Source organism: Tiliqua scincoides, chromosome 1 (assembly GCF_035046505.1).
Source record: "Tiliqua scincoides isolate rTilSci1 chromosome 1, rTilSci1.hap2, whole genome shotgun sequence".
In the NCBI taxonomy this organism is placed as follows: domain Eukaryota; kingdom Metazoa; phylum Chordata; class Lepidosauria; order Squamata; family Scincidae; genus Tiliqua; species Tiliqua scincoides.
The window spans coordinates 122,434,370-122,460,871 of NC_089821.1; the positions used below are offsets into that span (position 1 = coordinate 122,434,370).

The 26,502-nt window shown below is 42.4% G+C and overlaps 1 protein-coding gene across 1 annotated transcript; it reads right to left on the reverse strand.

The window, feature by feature from the left end:
- Positions 1-26,502, reverse strand: MPP4 (MAGUK p55 scaffold protein 4). Its single transcript, XM_066636303.1, has 21 exons — positions 26,418-26,502; positions 25,628-25,749; positions 23,727-23,804; positions 23,380-23,460; positions 20,763-20,894; positions 19,372-19,453; positions 18,627-18,712; positions 18,144-18,215; positions 16,397-16,593; positions 14,328-14,392; positions 11,333-11,350; positions 10,221-10,259; positions 8,494-8,514; positions 6,670-6,684; positions 5,416-5,457; positions 3,797-3,967; positions 3,516-3,596; positions 2,760-2,853; positions 1,951-2,059; positions 1,416-1,550; positions 1-276 (listed from the first exon to the last, which is right to left on the reverse strand). Exons 1-21 carry the CDS (start codon positions 26,500-26,502, stop codon positions 85-87), a joined length of 1,917 nt encoding a protein of 638 aa, XP_066492400.1. The 3' UTR covers positions 1-84.

Below are 26,502 nucleotides of genomic sequence, written 5' to 3' on the forward strand. Positions count from 1 at the left end.
TGCAATCCCAGTATTGGGGCGATTGAAGCATGAACTACAATCTTTGTGAAGCTGTCTAGGAGAATTGGCTGATTCTCAGGACAATTATGGCTGATTATCTGAGCATATCCATGTTGCTGGGACCCACTGAGGCTCGTCCTGTGCTCGACGGACAGCAGACAGTAGTTGCAGGCAGGCCTCCTGCAGGTTATCATTCACAATCACTTGATCAAAGAACTGACCAAACTGAGTTTCCATTTTTTTAGCCGACTCTTCCATCTCCTGGAGGTCTTCTTCCTGTACAGATGAGAGCAATGGGAGCCTGAAGGAGTCTACTGAACTGTTTGACATATTCCTATAGAAATGGAACTAAAGCAGTTTGAAATAGTTACTTGCCTAGTTGCCTATGATCCATTAGGGAAATGTTTGATAAAAGGAAGATTTTTCTCCTCCCTATCTTACTTTCATGGTGTTCAAGTATAGTGGACTAGTTAAAATGTATGTTAAAAAGCATGTGGGTGAGCAATTTTAATGGCATCTGGTCTGAATTTTTACAGCTCTTTGAATCCAGATCCTTCTATACTTTTTTCTTCCCCACCCCCTACTTCTTGCAGAGTTTGGGTTACATGAGGCCCGTGGGATACCCAAGAAAGGAGGATATTGTTGTAGGTTTGTTTTATATAATTATCTTTAAAAATGTCTCAATCATTCATTAATAAAACAGATGGTTGAGGTACTATAGGTAGTCAGTCTAAATGTCTCCTGCAGGGAAGTTTTCCCGAATGAGTTCCTCAGAAAATATAACATGGTGCTGCACATCGTCTGGATAGTTGTCACAGGCATGAAAGCACCCTAAGGTAAATTGGATATCACCTATAAGACTGCTGTCTAGAGCAGTGATTTTCAACCTTTTTTGTCTCACGGCACACTGACAAGATACTAAAATTTTCAAGGCACACCATCAGTTTTTGGACAACTGACAAGGCATACCATGCTGTTGGTGGGGGGCTCATATCCCCCAATGGTTCTGCTAATAAATGACCCTCCACCACGGCACACCTGGGGCACACCAGTGTGCCATGGCACAGTGGTTGAAAATGACTGGTCTAGAGTGACAAATTTCATTGTGATGGTTTTGCTTTGTTCTGCAGATAAATCAAGATAAACATTGTTAAATTTTGCACACACAGCTTTGGGTTTCAGTAACCTGAGATAAGTTATTGTCTAATATTATCCAGACAGGTATAAATTAGCTAAGTCACTATTTCAGTCCCCCTCATTATCTATAACCATTGGAATGATGATTTAACTCAGAGTTGTCCAAACAAGGGTTTATGAACATTTTCACATTTGAACTAAAGAAATGTCAGCAAGATGACTGTGATGCAGATAATGCCATGGAAATCTGACAGCCAGTCACTTCTCCCAAATCTCACCTTAAACTTCATGTTCACATAATAGTCTGTAATAATCCTTGCGTTTTTCCGAGACTGCCTCATGCAGCTCACACTTGATGGCTTAATAAATATAATGTAGGGCTTTAATTCATGAGTCCGAGCCAGTTGAATACTCTGTACGATGAAAGCAACAGGGTTGAAACTTTAAAATCATTAGTTTCCAGTAATGCAAGGACATTGGTGACAAAAGATTATCACCGATCCTCATCCAGGTATGTTAGAATGACACAGAGCAAACTAATTTGACAAAAGTATTAAATTGCAGTTAAGCCATTTCTGCCTAACGTTGCATATATGCAGATGTGTACACCTGAGGGCTGGGAAGAAAAGGGTACATGAAATCCTTACGTGAATATTTCTCACTATCAGCTTAAATATATTTGAACTTTATTGCCTTGATCACCTGTGCTTGACAAACAGTAAGTTTCATTCCAATCTTCATTCTTAGTATTTAAGAGTGAAACAGCTTAGTCCATGAAATGCAGGTAGTAATGTTTTTCTCATCAAGACTCACCTGAGGCTCTAAATCCACTATACAGATCTTTCCTTCATCAAGGACGGTACGTACAGCATCAATACTTGTGCCATACAGATTTCCCTTGTATTCTCCATACTCCAACATTCTGCAAATGTGTTAAGCAGAGATGAACAAGATAAAAGGGTCTACTTCAAGTGAAATCTTCCATTGAGGGCCCATTTCTATTCAACTTTCCAATGCCGGTGCAGCCACAATGCAGCCCTAAGGTAAGGAAGCAAATATTCCCTTGCCCCGAGAAGGCTTCTGTAACTGTCCCTCCACCACAGGATGCTGTCGTGCCCCATTGGCATGGCTGCATTGGCTCAAGAAAGTTGGATAGGATTGGGCCTTGAGAAGGGTAGATTTAAAACCAAACATTCCAAGATATGATCGATGTTTAAATCACTTTCAAGTAATTTTAGGATAAGACTTGCCACACGGTAAAACTCTGTGCAGTGGAGCAGTCATCCATGTGTCTGCTCCATTCAAACATAAAATGTAAAGTGGGTGCATTAGTGGACTTGAAAATATAAGGCAAAATCCTTTCACTGCATGTTGAGGGCACACATTTCCCTTTGGTACTTTTACACATTTATTCCAGCAAAGCAAACACCAGTGGAAAACCAATGTATTCAGGCTGCCAAATATAAACATGACATGGCTCTTACATAAGAAACAGGAAATCTATGGTAGAAAACAGTATCTAATTCCACTAACCAGCATGCCTGTTGCTTGATCACATGATTACTGTAATTGAATAAAAAGGAGATGTAGGAAAAGGAAAGCAATCTGAATCAAAGAACTACCTGTGAGTGTAGACCATATTTTCAAAGGTATCCTTTGAGACATAATGATATTCTCGACCATTCTCTTCATAGCTCTTTTGAATACGGGTTGTATCTGTTCAAAATGAATAAGAATGTTATAGTGCATTTTAATTCATGCACAAATAATTACTAGGAGAGAATGTTTCTGCAAGGTAATTCAGCGGCGGATCTCCCCAGTCCTGCGACCGGGGCAGAGGTCCACGATGGACTCCCCGCGGGCTGTCACCACCCCCGACGCAAAAATCTGTCCCCCACTCACCTGAAGCTCATGGAGCCTCGTGCAACATTAGCCTGCATCAGGGAAGCCTCTCTGAGGTTCCACAAAGCTATTAACTATGCTCCCGGAAAACCGGAAGCCTCAGAGAGGTTTCCGTGGGTTCCTAGCAGCTCGCATTTGCCCCATCAAACCCAATGGTAGGTCCACAATTGAGGTAATTAACCGCTGCATTTGACTGCCCTAAGGCAGTAGTTCCCAAACTTATCGTGGTCCCAGCACCCTTCTTTTGCAGTGGCCTCTTCGCAGCTCTCCTGAGCGCCAGCATCTTGAATCATGCAAGTCCTTTGAGTCCTCACCAGAATTCAAAGTCCTTCAGGAAAGTGTTCACATTCACCACAGCCTGATATGAAGGAGTTAACAGCAACTACAAGTAATGTCAGGCTACTAACACCAGTCAGACCTAGTGGCCTTCTGACTTGCCTTCTCCCTCCCACTACAAAAAATCATACATCACGTACGTGGCACTGCACTTTGAAAGTGATGGGGGTTTATACCGATAATCCGCCGTCGTAGCTCATTCACTCCAACCCCTGAAGGTCCTGTATATTTCAAGAAAGACTGAGATAACTGTTAAATGAAAACACCACAGTCCCTGGTACAATGGACTATATTTGAAAATATGCACTTCTGTTGAACAAATCCAAGTCCTCTTTTCTTGAGTAGAGAATTAATGTCCCCCCATAATCTCATTCCATCCTGATATGCCAGAATACTCTACTACTAAGTTATTGTGACGTACCCACAAGCACAATTAGTCTGTTTCGATCACCAGGGTCTCTCTGGTATCTCACCACTTCTTCATAAGGTGCTGCTACAGCACTGTAGCAGCCGCTGGGACATTGAGCATAACATGGTAGGTGGCTGTTGCGAGCTTTCCTGCGACAGAGGCGCATACTTCTACGAAAACCAGCTGAGGAAGAAAAACAGATACATTTGAGTAGAAGAGAGGTGCAGTTGATTAGGAGCATCAGCCTAAAGCACTTTTGGCACATCAGGTGCCAAGCACATCACTCCCCTCTCTTCTGCATCAGACCCTTTAACTCCTGATACGAGCAAACCAAAATGCCCTTAGGGTGCCTGGCCCTTTAACCTCTTGAACCTCAAATGGAGCAGTCTTCATTCTCTGCAGTTGTGCCACAATCCCTTTCGTGCCATTCAGAGAACCTTGGAGCTTGATGGAAAGCTTCTTTTAAAAACACAAAGGAACATCCTGCTGGAATAGACCATAGCACATCTAGTCTATCACTTAGTTTTTGACAGCAGCCAGTGAGACAGCCTGTAAGCCAAGCATGAAGATGGCCAGTTCTTGTTTTATTCATAGCATCCAGTCTTCAGAGGTATACTGTCTCTTAGCACAGTGGTTCTATTTAGAGCTCTCATGGCTTGTAGCCACCGACCCAATTCCCACCTGAGTGATACTGTGTCTGGTTTGTTCCACTCATAGGACTGCAGGTGGACACCCATAACTGAGTGCTTCTCTATACAACCCTGCCTATAGAAAAGGAGATATCAGAGAAAAGGGCTCTAGTGTAGTCTTTTGTTTTTATGTGAAGGAGCATTCCGTAAAGTGAGCCCCCACCCGCAGCTTCCTCTTCATGAATTTGTGTAAGCCATTTAGTTCAACTAATCCCCACCTCACCCTAGTACTAGTTTTGGTCATCTCCTCCAAGGCATTGGACTTGCTGTCCTTCCTTTACCCCTTGCTGTTCCTGAGCAGCAGAAGAATACAGCACACTACTAGGCAGGGATCTCTGCTGCATCAATCTGCAGCAAAAGATTTGAGTCTCTCCCCACAACTGCTGTCTTAATGAAGCACCTTTCTAAGGTAAGCTGATTAGACTCACTACAGATTGGCCCTTTGAGACTGTTTTTTAAGGTTATCATTTCTATGGTATTATAGATACTGCTAAATGCTACTACATTTGTCTAAATAAGAGACATAATCCAGCAGCTGAACATGTAAAATCAGAAATGAATGTTCTTTATAAACCGGTACAAGCAGCTCTAACGTTCATGCATGACCCTTGGCTGAATCCACATGTCCCTCTGAACTGTTTCTCTGTCTTCAGCAATTCAGAAGTCAAAAGATTTTAAAGTCAATGAAAATGCCATCATTTTCACACTAGCAGGGAAGAGGAGATTGACCAGGAAAGATAACTGACAATTAATAGATGAATTATATTGAAGGCCTGGTGGATAGGGGTAAAAGAATGGTAAAAGGGGTAAAAGAGGGGGTAAAAAATACTCAGACATGAACCACAGGATGAATGAATTTGAGATAAAATCACAAGGAACTGCTTTGGCAGCCCAGCAACAGTGTAACCCAGTTCTTTAATCTCTCACAAAAGGACTACGTACTAACGAAGACCTGCTGGCCAGATCCACTGAATTCTTCCTCTTCTGCTATATGAAAAAAACACACATATGAATGAGGAAGGTTGGTGAAAAAGGAAAGCAATATCAAACTCTAAGCTTGTATGGATTTTGTCATATAATAGGCATAAGAGTACAGTTTTAAATGAATGTCAAAAGAATGATGTGTAGAAGCCAATAGCAAATAAAATAAATAAAAAACAACCAGACACCTATTTCCACAAGAGAGTATAACAAAAAAGTTGAAGCAATGTTCACAAAAGCACATGTCAATTTCTTTGCCTCTTTTTATAGCTATGATGCTTAGTTATATCTGAGAGCCTTCACTTGCTAGGTTCATTTTTATTTTGCTGATTGATAGTGAACCATACATTTCCTTTAATGACTCATCAGACTAGTCAAGAGAGGCACAGCCTGAGGGTTCACCTGCACAGGGGCAAAATGGCAGTAAAATTGATTTGCCCAGCCTTGATGTGGACACAGAAACTAAAGAACGAATTTAGCTAGAAAAAGAGAAAGCAGTACTAATTTTTGTTTTTAAGCTGGCTGGCAGAAGCCACATGGGTTCCAATTCTGCTTTGGGATTAGTATTGCCTATTAGCTTACTAGTGTACAATGTTTATATTTGTAAACAGTCAGAGAGCATCATACATATTCAGTATTCTCTCCAGAATTCAGAGCTTTATAAGCTGCCCTGGAACACTCTCTGCTCAGGAAAGCAGGAAACATGTAAATACACTTAAGTGGCCCCAGATTGGTCTGGTCTTGTATTCATTTTCTAACTACACATCCAAGCATTCCAAAATAGTAGCCAGGTGGCAAACCAGTTGCTCTGTCGAAATGAGCAATCACAAATCTGCCATTCCATTTGCTTCCTAACATGCTTGCAATGTAGTAAGTGACTCTTGTATGTTAGTGAACAGTATGACATCAACCTATTCAAATAGAATGTTGCTATTAGAATGGCTGGTTAGTAAATTGTGTTATTTAGTATTTGTGTTATTTGTGTAAATTGTGTTATTGTGTTATTTAGTAAACATACATTTGGCTTCAGAAGCATCCATGTTCATCCTCTACATTTGTTTTCATGTATGAGTGTTTGAACTGGCTACAAGGAAAGCACAACATGGGTCATTCTATCAAATTTCTGATGCAAGAAAACCCTTAATATTTCTGGCTATAAAGAACTTAACAACCTACTCTTTAAAACCCAGCAGACAAACAAAACATTAAGGTTACCTTCTTTAAGCTCCTCTGGTGTTTGCACAGAAATGTAAGAATAGGAAGACGCGGATTAAAACTTAGCGTCCAGAAACGTCAAGTCCACATCTGGGTGGACTAATATTGCAAGATATGGCATAGTAGTTTGTATGTGTGTGTATATATATTTCTATAAATTCAATATTGTCACTCTCTCAATTCTGTTGGCATCCTTCAGTCTCAGAAGACTATGGTATCGTGCTCTGAAAAGTGCGCGAAGCCTGGGTAAAGTAGATATGGAGGATAGACTGTTACCCATGCAGCAAATCCCCCCCTCCACATCACTGAAATGGTCCAATGGAAAGGCAGAAGCCAATACGGTTGGTTCCAGCGGCATCACAGGAGTTGCCAGAACGTGACTGTGTTCAGCCATGAACTGCCTCAGGGACTCCGGCTCTGGATTTTGCCTTGAGGTTGACTCCTGAAGCCTTTTCCATAACTGGATGTAACCACAAGGCAGTGGAGGTTTGGGATCAGAGTCTTCCTTCTCTCAGATGAGCTGCCTTCCCAGGCTAATGAGCCCCGTCTACCATCTGTTTGGTCACCTCTTACGACAAGTACAGCCCAACCGAGGGCCTATTCTTATCCTCCAGCCCCCAGGAGTTCTCTCTCAATATCTATCTCTCTCAATATAGCTACAGCAACTATGCACAAAGACTGGTACCATTCTGAGCAGCCACACATACCCATCTTTCTTTCCCAGTAACAGCTGATCCTGCATCTTAGCTGCAAACAGCATCCCACTCTGCACACAGGAAATTTTTGTTACTGCTACATCCTGATTACCCAGCCTCTCCCTCTCAAAACCTCCTGTCGGTCTTCTCTAACCTTCTTTTATGCCCTTTTATACTCTTAACCTTGGCCTCCTGTCTACCACAGTCCTTAAAGCTGACACATACTAGTGCCTGATTTGCTTTTCAGAGATTTAGGTCTTTCAAGCCTTTTGAGAAACAGTTTGGTGAATATTACTCCAATGTATCAAAACCACTGCATGCACATTGGAGCTAGTATATGGAGACTATGGGTATATCACCCAATCTGTTCTACCAGTTTGAACTATCTGAAAAATTAAAAAAAAAACAACCATTCAGACAGTAAAAGGAATGTGCATGGAAAGCATTAAAAATAATGTTCTCTCTGAAAAAATGTCTCAGTAGATATGACAGCATGAGATCTCATAATTACTGATGTTATTTACACAGTAGGTGTCTTATACCTGATCTGCTCAGTTTACTCAATTCAGATATTACAGTAAGTTGACTAGCCCCACATTTGTTTCTAAGGTGCAGTTCATGCTGGTATCCAAGGGTGAATGAATCTTTCCCTCTTCATCAAGAGTAATACAAGGATACCATGAAGGAGATTAGCCTGTCAATTACCCTTATGTAAGGTACGGTAATCTCATTATCTTCCAGCTGTCCTCTCTGACACCTGCCTACCTCTTCACAATTTCACTATATGTATAGCAATAATTCAAAACTGAATGAACACCTCTGCTGGCAAGTGGAAAACCCAAATATTTCAGGGCAGCATCCTAACTAGCACTTCTGTGGTTGGAGGAAGTTTCTGATGGTGGAAGCACTTGTTGGGAAGCTATCCTTAAATCTGCCTTATTTTGGTTATTTAAATTTATATATCTGGTTTAGAAAGCACAAAGGCAGCAGTGACAAAATGACTTTTCAAAACCAACAAACAATAACTTTCAAGATTAAACGGTTTAATTCCCTCCGGTACATGCTTTCATTGTCATTAAAAGAAAAAAAGATGGTTGACAACCAAAATTGCAGAAACAATTATACTTACCAGACTCAAATGTCTCCTCATCTTTTAAGTCATTCAGGGAGCAAAAATAGCAAATACATTTCATTTCAATATTAACCTAATATTATTATTATCCAATATTATCCTATAATAGGATAATATCCGGTTATCCTTATGTTATAATGACATAACACATCAAAAGAGATTTTCTCTCTCCACAGCATCAGGACACTATTAAGCTGTAATCCTATACACACTTATCTGGGAGCAAGTCCCACTGAACTCAGTGGGATTTACTTTTGAGTAGACAAGCATAGGATTGAACTGTTAGATTCTCATTCCCCCCCTTCGCTACTTGCATAATTTAAGGGTTTAAGTGTCAAACTATGCTGTATAACAGGTCCCTAATTGTATTTCCTTACTTTTTTATTCCTTACTACACAGTAAGCAGCTACATAAGGGATGGGAGACAGGTAGTATCCACGCTGGATAAAAGCAGTAGTGTTGGGAAAGGAAAGGTTTAACCTTTTCTCTTATTTTTCCTATCAAGGCTGAGTTCCTATCAAGGCTGAGACTGGGTAAAAGTAACATTCTCAGAAATCCAAGGTCACATGACTGGCAACTTCTAAGATTCTCATTGTTGCTGATTTGAGTTGTCCTCAACTTGAAGAATCAGTTCTTTATTTATGAGAAATAGGTAGAGGTGTTTCAAAACAGTGTTATTTATTTATCTTACTTAGAAGTAAGCCCATCATGTTCAGTAAGACTTAGGCTATAAACCTATCTTACTCACCGGAAACAACACCTCTAGAGATTGGTCAAAGGCTTTCCATTTGACAGGAAGCCACTTTCACAAGAGACAGATTTTATTTTTCATGTCTGCATGATAAATTAAATGTGGTTACCAAACCCACATTATGCATATTTAATTGTCACTGTTTATGTATTCCCAGAAATACAATTTTTAGGACAGGAAAAGGCTTCTTCTGGAGAAGAAACATGCTGTTTAATAAAATGGTGCTTAGTGACCAATCACGTGCCTTAGATCTGCATCAATTCACAGGATCAGGAACATTCCAGTGTGGTGGACATGGACTAGGAAGAGCTGGTTTCCAATCCCCACTCAGCCATTACACTTGCTAGATGGCCTTGGGCCAGCACCTGTGTCTCAGACTCAGTCTATCCTACATCACAGAGTTTCTGGGAGGACGAAAGGAGGGAGAGAAGCCATTGACACTGCCCTACCTCCTTAGAAGAAGGGCAGTATATAAAATGTGAAGAAAAATAAAAATGTTCATCAATCAATCCACTTGAATCAAATTGCTACATTTCTAGGACCTGAAATTTAACTTTAAAATGCTGTTTCCATGTTACATGTTATACCAAAATAAGTTTAAAAATTAGCTTAAGGGCAAAAGACACTGTTAGCATCACTGGTGAAACTGCGGCAGTGATGATTCAAACCCACAACTTTGCAATCAAGTGTTCCAACAAGGACTAGCTGGGTACCCCACATCTGTCCTTTCCTGCTAAGTTCCTCTTAATATAAGCACCAGTTGATAAACAACCAAAATTACAACAGATGTAACTCTCAATTTTTTTTTAAACCACGCACTCTATTTTGCATAGTCACATAGATTGGGCATACTACAGATCATTAATAGGCTACTTCACTTAAAATGAATTTTAGGTCCCTTTCACACTACAATAACACAAAACAAAAGAACCCACCCCCCACCCTCCCTATAACAAAAACCAGAATCAATTACCTGTTTCTACACACTTTTCGTCAATCTGCATGTCGTCTTCTATACATAGTAAGGTAATGGAAACAAGAAAACATGCATCAAGTTGAGCTCCTCAAAAAACTTTTTAAAAGTTTCATACAACAACAAAAACAATCACTAATCCACACTTGAGACCCAATTTCTATAGCCTCTGTCAATATTGTGCCATGGTGTAATGCACTATAGAACTACTTTTTTTGCCTGCTACGAGCATAACTAAGCAGTGACAGAAATTCCCAGATTGCTACTAAGAGGCAGCCTAAAATGCCTTTTCCAGATACAGGCTGAGTGTTCCTTATCTGAACTGCTTGGGACGGGAAGGTGTTTGAATTTTGCAATAGTTGTATAAATTTAATGAGAACTGCTTCATCTTATTCTTTCACTGTTACTCATATGGGTGTCTGCGGGCCTCTTTGACATTTTTAGCAACACATACACACTGCAGAGGAGAGAATAGAAGTTAACAGCCTGTACCTGCAATGTACATGGGAATGAGCACAAGAACTTCTAGTGTTCACCCTACAAAAAACAAGTCTTGGACAAAAAATATCCTGATTTTGGAATAGTCAGGATTTTGCATGTCCGTATAAGGGGTAATCTACCTTTACCTGCAAAAAGGAAATAGCTATTTCCTTTCAGTGCAATTTCTCTGGGAATTATGTGTGAATAAAGCAATGGGAAGGGAAAAGTCCATGTGACTGAAGCAGCCACACAGACTAAGCCATTTGGCTTTCTTGCCATAGGGGACAATAGTAAGAGAGGGCTATTGTCCTCATACCCGGCTTGCAGGATTCCCATAGTCATCTGGTTGGACACTGTGGAAGACAGAATGCTGGATCTTAGTCTGATCCAGCAAGGTGCTTCACATGTTTGTCACAGTCTTAAGTGACTTATTTTTAAAAAATAAGTACTAAGTACTTTTTTTTTTTTTTAAACAGAGGACCATCCCTTCCTGAGAAGCTACACCTGCTCTGTGAAATGATACAGTCCACTGGCTTACCGTCTCTGTGAGAATTAGGCTTGAGAATGAAGCCCATGTGGGATATGTAAGTGGACACATGCGTTTTGAAAGGAAATGTGTATTAACTGCTTACCTTCTTCCACAGTACTCACTACACATGGCAAATCCGTGGAAGAAATTAAAAAGAAAACAGAGTTAAGGATTGCCAGGGTTATTGTAAGAATGCCCCACCACCACCCCAAGTAAAAGACGATTTCTAATAAGATGAAAGTACAAGGCAATGCTGTGACTTAACATTACTATAGCCAAGTAAAAGACAAAACCAAGTAAAAGGCAAGATGCCTTGTATCTTTAAGCATGTGGCAGGTAGTAGACACGGACAGCCACCTCTTGTTTTACATGGGGGTTATGTTTTTGTAAAGTAGTGTGCATCTCAAATGAGTAAATTAAGACTAGTTTTACCACCAGAATGTATGTAAATAGTACAGATTAGGGAAACATCTGTGCTATTTGTGCATTGAATAAATGGAGGGGGGAAGGGGCATGCTCAAACACGGCCAACATAAACAGCCCCTTAAGTGCGGGGCTCACACTGAAGCATGCAGAAGTGCTATGCACAAGACCAGCAAACTGAACTCAACCTTGGACAAGGCATTACAGGTCATGCCTGCGTACAGGTCGTTCCAGAACCTTCAGTGGATTAAAAAAAATTGGTGGATACCAAATAAATGAAAAAATAGCTTTAAGACCCACTTCCAGGTTTCTTGTTCCTCCATTGTCACCCCAGAATGCATTGGTATAGATGCTGTGCTGCGTTCAGACACTACATGGGGTGAATAATGGAATGAAATTGTAATTATTTAATAGTGCAAAAGTAGGAAATTGGATTTTGGTGTTTTTTTCCCCTTGTCACTAGGCATTTAAAGATGGACCCCCAGTATCAGTGGTGATTCAAATCAGAGGATACCAAGGTCCTACCTGTATAGGTACCCTTGTGTGCAAAGTCTTTCACTGGCTAGCTAGCCAGTCACACAAGGCAAAGTCTTGTGGATTATTTCCTCTGCACACGGAGCCTTGTAAAAGTAGGGAGATACAGAGGGGCAGAGACCCAAGGCTTACTCAGGCAACAACCAAGAGTGCAACTCAGAGCATCAAAAGCAGGGCTTCACCCTCTTCTCCAGCCCCCTCCCACTATTTCCTGGACAGAAGCAAATGGAGTATCATCTCAGAGTCTAACAGAGACAAGTGAGTTAGACTGGCTGCTTGCTGGCTGGTTAGAAATGGCCCCTTCTCTAGCCTTCCCTCTACTGTAACCAGCTGAGAGGGTGAAGAAGTTTCCCCTTGTCCAGCAGCTAATGCTTAGTTATCTCCCCTGCTTTTCTTTCTTTGGCTGCGGCCAAAGGAGGGAAGTGTGTGAAATGGGGTGGGGGGGAGGGTGGCAACGGCCAAAAAAGTCCCTGGAATTTCCTGATGCAGAGCCCAGGTCTATCAGCCAGATAGAGGAAGCCCCAGAGCCAGGTCTATATGCCCATTAGGCCTGGCTCTCTGTCTTTTGCTTCATCTGTTGCTCTCTTCTGGCATCACCCCCGATATGTAACCTGGTGCAGCCCACACCCCCTGCAACCCTTGTGACACCACTAGCCAAGCCACAGCTATTTGTATCCACAGAAGCCCCCCTCTCTCTGCTCTGTCCCTCTCTTAACCTTTCTAATTAGCCTGCCTTCCTTGGGCTCCTTCTCAACCCTTGCCCTTAAGACAGGGCTTAGGAGAGGGGGGTAAAGGGGGTAATTTGTACCCGGGCCCAGGGTCAAAAGGGGGGCCCAGGAGCCAAAGGAGGGAGCCCAGAAATTTCCTGGGATCTTACAATTTCCTATCTACTCAGACTTGTTGCCCCCATGGGATGCTGGCAACACTACCGCAACTAGGGATGCTGGGGACACTATTGATGCCACATGGGTTGGCAGACCTGGGCTCCAAGGACTTTTCCTGCTGTCTCTACCCTCCCCCCACCCTGTTTTGCCCCTCCCTGCCCCCATTCTGCTTGCCCGTCACCACCCTTCCATGCTGTTTCACCCTTCCCCTTTTGCAAAGGGGCCCAAAAGAAACTTTGTACCCCCTGATAAAATTCCTCTCAGAGGCCTTGCCTTAAGCCACACCTTCCCTTACATTATTCCACAGATTTGCATGCATAAATTAGGTTGTGATATTAAACAAGTGTGTTATTAAAAAAAACACCTAAGTCAACCATGAGTAAAAGGAGAAGTGCATGTACTGACTGAACCATGTGCCCCCCCCAGCAATTAAACAGATAATATAATTCCAAAGCTTTCCTGTGCAAAACTGTCTAGCTGATCCTGCTAAGATTCATTTCTAGAGGGTGATCTGTTTTGCTGCCAAACTTTGGAATCAGAACAGTCACATTTTCCTTAAAAGACAAACAAGTGATGGAGAAATTTGCTGGAAAGAAATAGCAGAGGGAAAGGAGGGGGTGCTTAACCCTTCTCTCACCTATAGATTCCCCTCTGAAAGTGCCCTTTCAGCCCATTTTTTATTGCTTTTATTGTCCCAAAGTAGCTCTGAAACTAAAAGTAAGATTGATTGGAGAGGAAATGGCTGAAGAGGTGCATTTGAAAGGAACAATCAGTGGATGGAGAAAAATGAGGACCTCTTCTGCCATTCACCAATTCTCCCCCACAGACAGTCTCTCCACCTCATTTGTCTTACCTCATCAAATGTGGGCTCAAAAATCTGCATTTCCTAAGGTTACTCCATTATGCCATGAGGAGCTAACGCAATTGCTAAATACCATCATCTGTTCAATGGGCATTTGAAAAAAACAATCAGATCCTATTTCCAGGTTATTTTGCAAGGATCCACACATTTGCTATTTTAATTCTACAGATCAGTCTACATGTTTCACAAGCCTGAAGTGAGTTGTATCCTGATTTCAGATTTCCAAAGAAAAAATTGCAATACACAATGGTTTGCCTTCTCCTAACATTTGCACAAAAACAGATTTGTGCATTTAGAAGCAGCATGTCATGGCCGATTTTGCCCATTTGCTCTCCTTGCAATCAAAGAAGAAGCATTCTCACTCACAACTGGCATCAGAAAACCTTTGTACTCACGTATTGTGGATTTGAGACAAGTATGGGGTTGGAAGGGCTGAGACCACCAGAATTCCCGCTGCTTCCTAGACAAAACAGAATGTGCTGCAGTAATAAAGTAGATTTTCAGAATATCCTAGTTATTTCTACCCCAGTTTTTGACACGATAATTGTGTGGCTAACAGTATAAAAGAGGCTAACAGTATACAACAAAAGCAAAATATAACTACAAATTAGGGACAAACCTACTGATGTATCATGATTCAGCTCCAAAGATTTCTTTAAAGAAATGGAATATATTTATAGCTCACTGGAATTTACATGGTATTGGAGCAAGGTGGTATCCTCTGTTTGTCTTCACCATGATAGCCAATCTCAGGCCCCATATAAAGAGACCTGCAGTGCTCTTGCCAACACAATTCTCCTCCACTGGGGTGTCCACTGCTCCCCCCCCAATACTCACATCACAGAACTCAGAGAACAGAAGGAAGGGGGGGGCAAATTAAGGGAAGGGAGTACAGGCCAATGTGTTGCCCCCAAACCCCTCCAAACAGATCTTGGACTCTGCTGATATGCAACACATTTGTCTGTTTGAATTGCTGCTTGTCAAACAACTAAATGTGGTAGCACTGAGCTTCTGTTATTGCAGCAGTTCTCAAACTTTGGATCAAAGACACAATTTTTGGTGGGTTGCAAAACCGATAGGGCAGATTAGGCTAAGGTGCATCAAGGGTTAAACAAACTGCTACTTGGGGGGAGCACTGTTGCCTAATCACCATTATAGCCACACTCCTTGGCATTTAGAAAGCAGGCAGCAGCCTCTAGGGCCCCTGAAAAGTTTGGGAACTACTGTGTTATTGAAATGATAACAGCAACTTGTTAACACTCTAGAACAGCCATTTTCAACCACTGTGCTGTGGCACACTGGTGTGCCACGAGCGGTCCACAGGTGTGCCACAGGAATTTGGGGGAAGGTCATTTATTAATAGGGCCAATGGGAGATGTGAGTCCCCACTTGCAGCACGGTGTGCCTTGTCAATTGTCAAAAATCTGGTGGTGTGCCTCAACCATTTTAGTACCTTGTCAGTGTGCCGTGAGATGTAAAAGGTTGAAAATCACTGCTCTAGAAACAAAAATCTCTTTGGGGAACCTTAGACCTGGCTATCCTGACAACAAGAAATGATGGCTGGCTCTGCTTTTTTCTTCACAACCATTGTTTTTCCACCAATGTGTATATTTTATTGATAGAATTGCCGAAGTTCCTTTAACTGGGCAACCGTCCTTTAATTATGACCTACCTCCTTATGTTTCCCATGGTCAGATCACCTTTGACAACAGTCATTCAGTTCTATTTTGGAATACAATAATTTCTATTGCCTTTTTATATTGCAACAAATTGCAGTCATGTACTATTTGGTTCCTTGCCATTCTTTCCCTCCTCCATTACAAATGCTGCTTTTCTACAAGAGGGCTGCAGGCTAAAAGAGGACTCTTCTAAGACAGTGTTTCTCAAACTGTGGGTCAGGACCCACGAGTTGGGTCCCCATTCATTTCAATGTGTATTTTATGTTTACTATATTAGACTTGATGCTGCCATGGTATGTGACTGTATTTGGGGAAATGTTACAGATCTGTACTTTTAACAGGCTTCTATGTAGATGCTTTTAACAATGATAGTCAATGGGACTTACTCCTGGGTAAGTGTGGGTAGGATTGCGGCCTAGGATTATTAAAAATGTTCCAGCTTGATGATGTCAGTTCCGGTCATGGCACCACTTCCGGTGGGTCCTAACAGATTGTCATTCTAAAAAGTGGGCCCCTGTGTTAAAAGTTTGAGAACCACTGTTCTAAGAGACTTCAAGGGACAGACTTAGGCCCAAATCCTAAACAACTTTCCAACACAGGCATAGCAGTGCCAATGTGATGTGTGCTGTATCCGTGAGTGTGGCACTCACAGAGACCTCCTCAAAATAAGGGAATGTTTGTTCCCTTACCTTGGAGCTGCATTGCCCTTATGTCAGTGGTGGAAAGTGGGTTAGGATTGTGCCCTTACTCTCTGGCCTGAATTCAAGAATCCTGACTTTTCTTACCTTTTCAGAAGATGATTTGAAGGGATGAGTCCAGCACAGGCACTGAGGTCTGAGACTTTCCTGGCTTGCCACCAGAGGGCATCATTCTGGTCCACAATTTGAAGAATGTCTCCCTTTTTAAATGGCAGCCCTGCATCTGCACATGGAATAGCAGGGTCCTGAAGAGGCCAGTAATCTGCCATTGCTCGCACATAGAGCTAATACAATATATAAGGCGTAAAACAATATATAAGATATACGGTAACTTTCGGATTGTCTGCCAATGTCTATTTATAAACACTATATAAATGTATATTTTTTATAAACATATGTGACAACAATAAATTATCCTTCAGTAAGAATATACCTAAATTCAAATCATCTTTCCCTACTTCTGCCCCCAGTTAAAGAAGTGAATGTCAACTTTAATCAATGAGACCACTTCCATTGATTGATTATATGCAAGCTGTTTGCATAGAAGTCAACAGCTAACCTGCTAACAGCTAACAGCAAACCATACCAACCATTTCAACCTTTTTCATCTCACAACACACTGACAAGGCACTAAAATTGTCAAGGCACACCATTGGTTTTTTGACAATGTACAAGGTGCACCGTGCAGCTGGTGGGGGGCTCACATCCCCAGTGGCCTTACTAAGTAAGCCTCTCCCAAACTCCAATGGCATACCTGTGGATCATTCGCGGTACGCCAATGTGCCGTGGCAAAATGGTTGAAAATCACTGCCCTATACAGTGTATCTGCTGGCCTCAGGATTTTTGGTAACCTACTTCACAATCAGAGGAACTTGCAGCAAGCCTCACTTGATTCCCTTAATAGGGCTGGCCCAAGCTGGACTGATGCTTAGATCCTGCCCACCCCTTTTGGGTGGTGGTGCACACCCATAGCCACCAATACCATGTTGTAGCTGGCTGGTTGGCTGGTGGGGGGGGGAAGGGTTCTATTCAGAGGATAGACGCCTACATGCCCTCCCCACATGCCCAGTTAGTAAGAAGCAGATAGTGACATTTCTACCACTATCTCGTTCTCCTGCTTTGCCACTAGGATCTTGGGCCACAGTGCTGAAGGCAGCCCCAACCTTGCCCCATCTCTTTCTTCCCTACCATTTTTCTCCTGTTCCCACTGCCACGCTATATTTTGAAACGGAACAGCAGAATGGGACTGGAGCAAGAAAGCTAGGGAAAGTGCCACCTCACTCCCAAAGGAGGGGGGGAGTTCATTTTTTGGAAGTGGGGCATGCAAGGCTGACAGGTTCCTGCCCTGCTCTGGTGTTCTGTTTGAAAACACAAAGCAGATAACACAAGCAGGAAGGAAGAGGTGTGAGGCAAAGGGAGACAAGGTGAAGGAGCTGCAAAGATGGTTAATAGGTGCAGGGGAATTCCTGCACCCACTTAATGCAGTCACTTAATCTTGCCTTATGGGTGGGAGCCAGCCCTGAAGGTGGTTGGTGGGGGGGGGGGGCTTGTAAGGGAAAGAATGTCCCTTGTATATCTTGGGCCCACCCTTTGTGAATAATTAGCATATTGAATTGGGTGCCAAATCATGTTAACCATTGCAATTAGCAGATTCTGTGCTGGTACTGTATCCCTAATTTAAGTACAGCATATTTATCTACCAAACTATCTGTGTTGTCAAAATTAAGTCATTAGAAATAGCTATGAGCTGAACTGCCAGTAGTAATTCTTCATACTGCTAGACATTCCATTAACTGTCTGCAACAATACAGGTTGAAAGAAAAATACAGCTTACTGTGGTGTGATTGCTGACTGGTCGATCAGAAACAGGAATCAGCTTGAACATAATTGTCCCATGTGACAGTGCCTACAAGAGTTTAGAAGGAGAACATCCAGCTATGTTTAACTGTTGTTGCAAACTGAAAGATCAATAATCATGACCAAAAGTTGATCAGTCCCAGGCTATTAAAAATGTCCTTCTGTGAAGACAGAATTAAGTTCCTCATCCCTGTTCCACCCACTCCTGTTGCCACCTTCCCCCCTGCCCTACTTGGGGCGACACCAACCCTAGTGGTGCCACTGGGACATACATAAACATTTAAGTGGGAGAGATCACAAAGAACTTGCAACAAATGCCCACTCCTCCTTAGGGAAGTTTCCTGTACAGTTGTATAGCCATGCTATGCAGGGCATATTTCTATATTTAGAGAAAGTGTATTCGCATGGACTACATGTGATCATTGAGTGCTATTAAACAGGACAGAGCTTATCATCATACCAGAATGTGGATTACTTGCTCCGGCTCCAGTCCCTCCACTGGAACCCCATTCACCTCTACCAGTTTATCTCCTGCATATAACAAACCTATGACCAAAAAAAAAAAGAGGACGACCTTCAGAGTTTCATCTGAGAACAGATGGAAAAAGCATGCAGAAGTTCCAAAGGGCATCATAATTCTTTTTCATAATACCAGACAAAAATATTTTGTGATCACGTTAGATGTCGCCCATATTACACTCATTCATATAAGGCACATAAATCAGAGGCATACCAAATCTGCTATGGACCATCCCATGTATTTTACCCTATTTGTCAGAATTTTTTGAACTCCATTTCCATGCCAGCCCCAGGATTTTGGGAGCCCTTGTTTAAATACCCTCTGGCACAAAGCCAGAGGCAAGGGTCCAGCCCCCACAATGTTCAATTTATGGCTTGCAAAGAGCTTCAAAGAGGAACGATGTTCAGTTTCTGTTAAGCATCTATGGAAGTCACAAGCAGTACAAAAAGAGGCTGCAGCTTCAGTATAGGTCATGTGAGAAATGCTGCCTCTGTCTGAAGTTATCTGTACAGCTTCACAGAGGAATGAATCAGGGAAAGTTATCTCACTGTGCCAAGGCCCCTGCACATCAGAGACACTCCCCCGTGAACTCTCAAGTATTGGTAGTGGTAGTCTCCAATGCAGCAGCACAGGGGGGTGTCATGGGGAGGGCTTCTCCCTTTTGTATATTTTAAATTCATCTTACCACTTCTATCGGCTAATCCACCATGAATTACTCTTGCCACAGTAATGTCACCTGTTAGTTCATGGCGTTTAATAGTGGCACCCTAGAAAGGGGGAAACAATTAAAAAGAACCATTACTGATTATTTAAATGTAACTCACTTCAAGGACACATTTGGGAGGAAAATCAGAAACTACGATTGTGGAGAGATGGCCTATGCTCTAACATTACAATAGAGAGCAGGTGGACCAGAATGGCTGAGTGACAGAGTGGCAAATCAGGGCTCCCTCAGTTCAAATCTCATCCCTGCCATGATTTTTACTAGGTGGTCTTAGGGAACCCACTGCATTTCCTTCTCAGCTGCAGGATGGGGATAATCTCTTACAGGGATGCCCAGGGGAGTGGGGAGGAAAGATAATAATGTACGTAGGCCAGAGGGAACTTAGAATACTGGCTCTTCTGGAGATCAGTACTAGCTTGAGAGGTTTATTACTTTATTGTTGTAAGACACCTTGGGGGCTCTTCAGTGGTAGAAAGGTGGGATACAAATACCCAAATAATTAAATGTTACAAGGGCATTATCAAGACTTACAGTATACATGTGAAATACTATGCTTGCTCAGAAGTGCTAGATAAAATGTCAAGTATTATTAAGGTTGCAATCCTTTCTACATGCACCTCCTTCCCAAAAGCTGCCTTCTTTCCACACCACAGGAGTCAATAGAATTACTGTGTTGTAAAGTGTCATAATTTTTGTTCGTAAAATATTTACTGCAACTACATGAAAAAGGTTCACAGGTCTTTTTTTTTTTTAAAGGGAAGAACACACGATAGTGAAGCTCACGTGATTTGCTTTCATTCATATCTCTGACTCTTACATGTAAACTTTCATCACTCGGTTTCAAAGAGTATCAATCTCCATCTCTCACATACAATGTCTCTAAAGCTCAGGGTCGAACACTGCACAGCACCCTCCATCCCACATTTCAAAGGAGCTCCATGGGGCTCTCAACCATGGGAGATCCTAAACACAATTTTCCTGTATCACTTTATTTTGGCACCAAAGACAAAAGCAAAAAGACAACCCTCTGTATAACCTTGATCACTGGGATGCCCAAGCCCCTCTGTTACATTATTTTTATATTCATGTAGAATACAATCTTGAGTATTTTATTTATATACTGTGTAAAGAGATTCCTATGTGATGAAATCTCAGGTTCACAGAAGGGGAAGGAGGATTAAATTGTACTGTACTGTACTTGCATCCCAGTCCTACGACATACTTTTCAATGCAAAGTTTAAATAGCGAAAGAAACACTAACTGAAGAGTGAAATAATCCCTAAGTTATAAAGTATTTCTTTTAACTTGGAAAAAAGGCACTGCACACATCTAAAATTAAAATGCAATGTTACAAGAGGTTGCTTGTTCTTCACCAGGCAGACAATCCTCATGGCCTCCTCATTTTCAGGGATGTTATCCGGTAGAGGTGGAAGAACTGGTTCATAATCCTTTTGGGCCACAGTATCATGAGCGGACAATAAGGCCTGTGACACACAAAAAAGTAGGATAAGCAAAGGTTAGGTCATCTGTGCCCGTTTTGGGAGTCAGATGTAACAAAATCAATTCTAATTAATAGTGAAATGCTCCCATTTGCCAAGTTTGCTCCACTACAAAACAGGCGTATCAGAGTTATTATGATTAGAAATACATATCTACCAGTCTGCAACCAAAGTAATTCACAAAGCGGTTTACATAATAAAATAAATCAAGCAATGGTTTCCTGTCCCCAAAGGGCTCACAATCTTAAAGAAATACAGAATGACCCCAGCAACAGCCACTACAGAAGGCACCACAAATGAGGGACAGTTGCTTTCCCTTGCTAAATATAAGAGGACACCACTTTAAAGTGCCTCTTTGTCCAGCTGGCAGGGGTGTTAAGTCCTAATACGGTGCATGAATCTTGTTTATCAATACTCTACTCTTGTTTGTGGCATGCTATTGTACTCCCCAGCACCCGCTCAGAGCCGTTAATTCCTGCCTCCCGCTGAGGCAGGGAGCAGAGCAGGGGCATCTTGGCTGCCACTGCCACTGTCACCAGACTGATGGAGGACAGGGAGCATGCGGAGAGCGACCTGCGCTTCCCACTCCCTAGCGCACGGCTGCGTCTGTGGCGGGCACAGAGGGAGGCACGCTGCCCCCTCACCAGGGAGCATCTGGCAGGGAGCAGGCAGCACAGGACGCTCCCTACATGCTCCCTGCCCTCCATTGGTCTGGTGACAATGGCGGCGGCAGCCAGGATGCCCCGTTCCGCTCCCTGCCTTCATGGGAGGCAGGACTTAAGTGAGTGCGTGCAGCGGCTCTGAGTAGGCGCGGGGGAGCGCTGGGCCAGCAGGCTGTCCCCCCACTGCCCTGCCTCCTCCAGGGCTTCTCCGGTTGCTTGCGCAGTGGGGGGACCAGCTGGGCGGAAGAGAGGCTGCCAGGAATCTCACAATCCCACTGCAGACCCCAGGAGGCGCCACTGCCCCTCCTTCTGCAGAGTCCCTCCCTGACCCAGGCAGGGTGCAGATGGCGCCCTTGCCCCCTCAGTCAGTCTGTATGACTGCGCAGATAAGACGAGGGCAGCGATTCTCCCACCATTTCCAGGTGCAAATTTATTGCCTTATAGGCGAGTATCTGTGGTAACTTTTTTTAGATGACTATAGTTCTCTTCTTCCTTTTTGTCTGTCTATCCAATACGAATTGGGGGAATCAGGTTATAGCCACTGGCCACACTGCAGACTTCTGTATGCCTGCTGGACCCCCCCCCCCAATTAATCCCCACGTTTAGTGAAAGATGCAAACAAACTCTGCACCTTTTACTGAACATGTCAAGAAGTGAGTGTGATCTTGTTTCCCCTATGATTGAATTCATGGGGGGACCATGAGAAGAGGACTTAAGAAATATCTATATACTTAATGAGCAACTATTTGCATGTGCTTAAATTAGTGTGTTAAGTTTAATTCCTTCATTTTTAAAAAAAGAATATTTACACTATGTACACATGCTTACACTGTGTAAGAAGTCTCCTGGATTGTCATGTATTTAAGCCATAACTACATTTGTTGAAAAGCAGCATAAATATTCTTAATACAAGTACTCAAACAAAATATTTCCAAGTAAAGCTTTGAATTTAACACCTAGACCATAAGTGTGCTTTATTGAATGTTTTCACACTCTCCACCCATGGTTCAGGCCCCAAGTAATATATGAGCCCTTCTTGCACATTCACACACATGCACTATCTCATTTGCCATTTGGCAATAATGTCCTGAGATTGTGGCCCTCCAAATGCAACTTAGACCTCAATTGCATAGCAGGATGGGCAACAATCTGAGTCACTACATGCTTGTGAGGACTTGTGGAGGTATTCGTATTACCCTAAGTTACTATTCCTTACTACTTTGGACTATGCTTCAGACAACCATGGAACAGCAAGGGTGTACTTGCACAAAGACAGTGCAGTAGAACAGTGCTGTATATTTGGCCTCTGTTATGTAACAGTGTAATGTTGCTGTTTTCAGGGTTATAGTTTTTTCACATTTTTATACCACTGTTCCTCCAAGGAAATCACGGTGGTGTACATCATTCCCTCCTTTATGGCTTCACAACAACACAGTGAGATAGTGAGGCTGAGAGAGAGTGATTGGACCAAGGTCTCCTAGGAAGCTTCAAGGCTGAGTGGGGATTCGAACCTGGATCTTCCAGGTTTAACTCCCAAACCACTACTAAACCATCTTGGTTCTGAACATATGACTAATCAGTTGGGAACGTTTGACAATAAATTGACTATTCCATCTCAATAGAGGCTGTTCAACGTTAAAGTCTCTTCTTTGCCACATTCCATCAAGTCTTTCACTGTCAGTAACCAGTCAGAAGAACCAAGAAGGTCTATATGCACCAAATACCCATTTTTAACTACTTAAATTATTTAACCATCCTCTGTTCCTGAATTTTCTCAGCACTGAGTAATTCCTGGGGCTAGTACTTACCTTGAAGTGTGGACCTCGTAGAAGTCTCCTGAGCTCTCTAGCCTCTGGAGAGTGTTGGCATCCCCGCAATACCTCCACTACCTGAGGATGCACAAGGAAGACTAAATCATGAAAATCTATAGTTGACATAGATAATTTTTAATTGTTTCTTTAAAAGTACATGTCACAAATATAAATATACAGTAGTTGAATGGTAACAGAAAAACTATTCAATAAGGGATACGGGGACATACAAAATGAAATGTCTCTCTAGTACTTCTACGGAGATCATAGCAGAAATTGGAAACAATGCAGACAATCTAGAATTCTAAAACATGATACATTCTTCTCTCTATTAGTACTCTTACCTCATGAGTCAATGCTCGTGCTTGTGGCGTGAGAGGAACCGGCCTCCTTTTAATGTACTGATGAAGGCACTCATAAACCTATGAGCAGAAGTGCGGAAGTTAAGACAATAAGGCCCTAGGGACCAAATTGTCATGCAACACATGTCACTCACATGCCCTGAGCTTCTCTCTCCACCTTCAGGTGATAATTTCTATTGGGCTAGGAAATAAGTCCAATTTCTCCACCACATGGAATTTGCACTCAAAGGTTTATGCATAGTTGACAGACAACCAGAGATGAAACGCCTGGTTGACCACTGTGGAAAACAGGATGCTGGCCTAGATAGGCCTTTGACCTGATTCAGTAGGGTTTTTCTTGTGTCCTAACTTCAAGACTCATCCTCACCCTGGCATACACACATTTGCTCACTCACTCCTTTCCTGAATTTGGCTTCTCTTAAGCATACTTCAATTATACAGTTGAAAAACATTCCAGGATTATACTGGGGCAACACTGTGGATAGGATAGACATAAAAAATGCACACGGTGGAACAGCAGCTGATGAAAGGATGAAGTTATCAGCCATTTTTCATTCCAGTACTGAAAGGAGAGAGGAATCGCAACAAATAGAACAGTCTATACTGTAGAAAAACAGGGAGTTGGTTGCCAGTTCAGAACTGGAACATTGCATCACAGAAGATTACTATAAACCCCATTTCCCCTCACCCCAGAAGTAAAAGCAGTTAATAGCTATAGCGAAGCCTTACAGCCCAGTCCTATAGTGTCTGGCCACCAGACAAACACACGTTGTGCTGGCAGTGACTGCTTTAAAGCAGCCGCCTATGGCACACACTGCTGGTACGCTGGTGCACAGGCTGGAGATGCTGATGGACAGTTGAAGATCTGTTGCATAAAGTAGGCTGGTAGGTGAGTTGGAGCGGGGCAGGGGATAGGGCAGAATGGGGGAGGGGTGGGCAGAACAGGGTGGATCAGGCTCAAGAAGGGGGTAGGTTTAGCAGCAGTGGTGTCCACCGAATCCTAACCCCTTTCCTGGGCTTGATACAACTGAATGCCTCAAAGAGGACTGGCACTGGCCATTGAGCTGGCACAGGTTCAAGCTGATCCATAGCAGTTGCTGGCATTTGCCCTTGGACAAGGGGCAAGTACAAATGTTCCCTTGCCTTTAAGAGGCCTCCAGAAGCCAAAACTTCTCTGTAGGTTACAGCAGAAGCCACATTAGTGCTGCTGCATCTCTGTGCAGGGAATTAGTTAGGACTGGTTAGCAGTTGTAACAACTAATCTCATTCTACCCTTGTTTCTTCTTCCCTTCCCTTCATGTCATGTTGCCTTCTCCACTGTCATGGTTGTAAGCTTCCTTGGGGGAGGATCTATCTTTTATGCTGGTGATGTGTGAATAAGAAAAATAAAACAATAAAATATAAAAATAATATTATTGGGGATTTTTTCCAGAAAGGGGAGAAACAGGCTTTCCTATCAGAGAGCACACTTACGCCTGAGATACCTCAAGTGTAGGTAGTGAACAACAGGGGGAAAGAGCAGCCTTAACACTCTGTGTTTGGATTTGATACTGGTCTGGATGATTCACTGCCTGGACTAACCAGGCCATTTTTGTCTGACTTGCACATTATTCTCATTTTATAATCAGACACAATTAATGCACACATATCATGACTATTTATGCACCTAATGCAGAGAACTGCAATAATTAATCATCCTTGCTAAGGGTGAGAGGAGAAGACTGTATTTCTTTCCGAAAGTTTTTGATCACCACCATCCCACATTACAAGGAATAATTAAAGTGAGTTCCTCTTGAAGATACAGTCAGAAGCCTATCTTACGCACTGCACAGTGAGGCATAACAATTGCCAGATGGGTTTGTTCTCATTAGAAGAGATCTTACCTTTAGGAGGGCCTGTAGCCATGGAGATCTGAGCAGGTTGTACAACACACCAACCCCGTTAACATCTCTCTTGTAGAAGAGGCTCAATTCTTGCAGGATGAGGGACAGGACATGAGACAAACCTACCTCCCCAATGCACAAACAATACAGGTTAATATATGGCATTTTATTTCCCACATACATTTTTCAAAGTAGTTACATAGTAGTAGTACTATTTTTTTCTTTTTCTTCTTTTTTTGGGGGGGAGAGAAGGGGGAAGAAATTATACAGAAATTTCACCCTTTCCATTTGGATAACGGTTCTGCAACATGGAGTGAATGTAAAGATATGAAAATGCAACATTGCTGAAGCTGAGCAGGTCTGGTTCCGATAAACACCTGGATAGCAGACCACCTAGGAATCTTGTTACATGGCCTTGGATTCCATGGGATATAAAATGTAATAAATACAATATTTCAAGAAGGGCAAGATGTGAATTTCTCCTGTAACACTGAACTGTTCTTTAATTAGAGCACCTTCAAGGATCCACACTAGAAATTACATAGAATTTTGTCCTACTATGCTTATGGTCAGTTCAACCATATTTGGCCCTTCTCCTGTCCTTGTGTTCTTACTGTCATGCCTGCAGCTGTCCATTTCTGGGACACACTGCACAGAAACTGTATGGTATTCGTGCAATGTAATCACTGTAGCATCTTCACAGAATTAGTTTTGCAATGCAAGATTTTAAAGTCATCTAATTTTTTTTAAACACCCATGTATAAAGAGGAAACCAAACAATCTACTGTACCGTTTTCATGGCTGTGCAAGAGTGCAGCCTTATCCATCTTCTCCTTCATTCTCAGAGATTCTCCTCGTTTCTCTGAGTGGAGCAT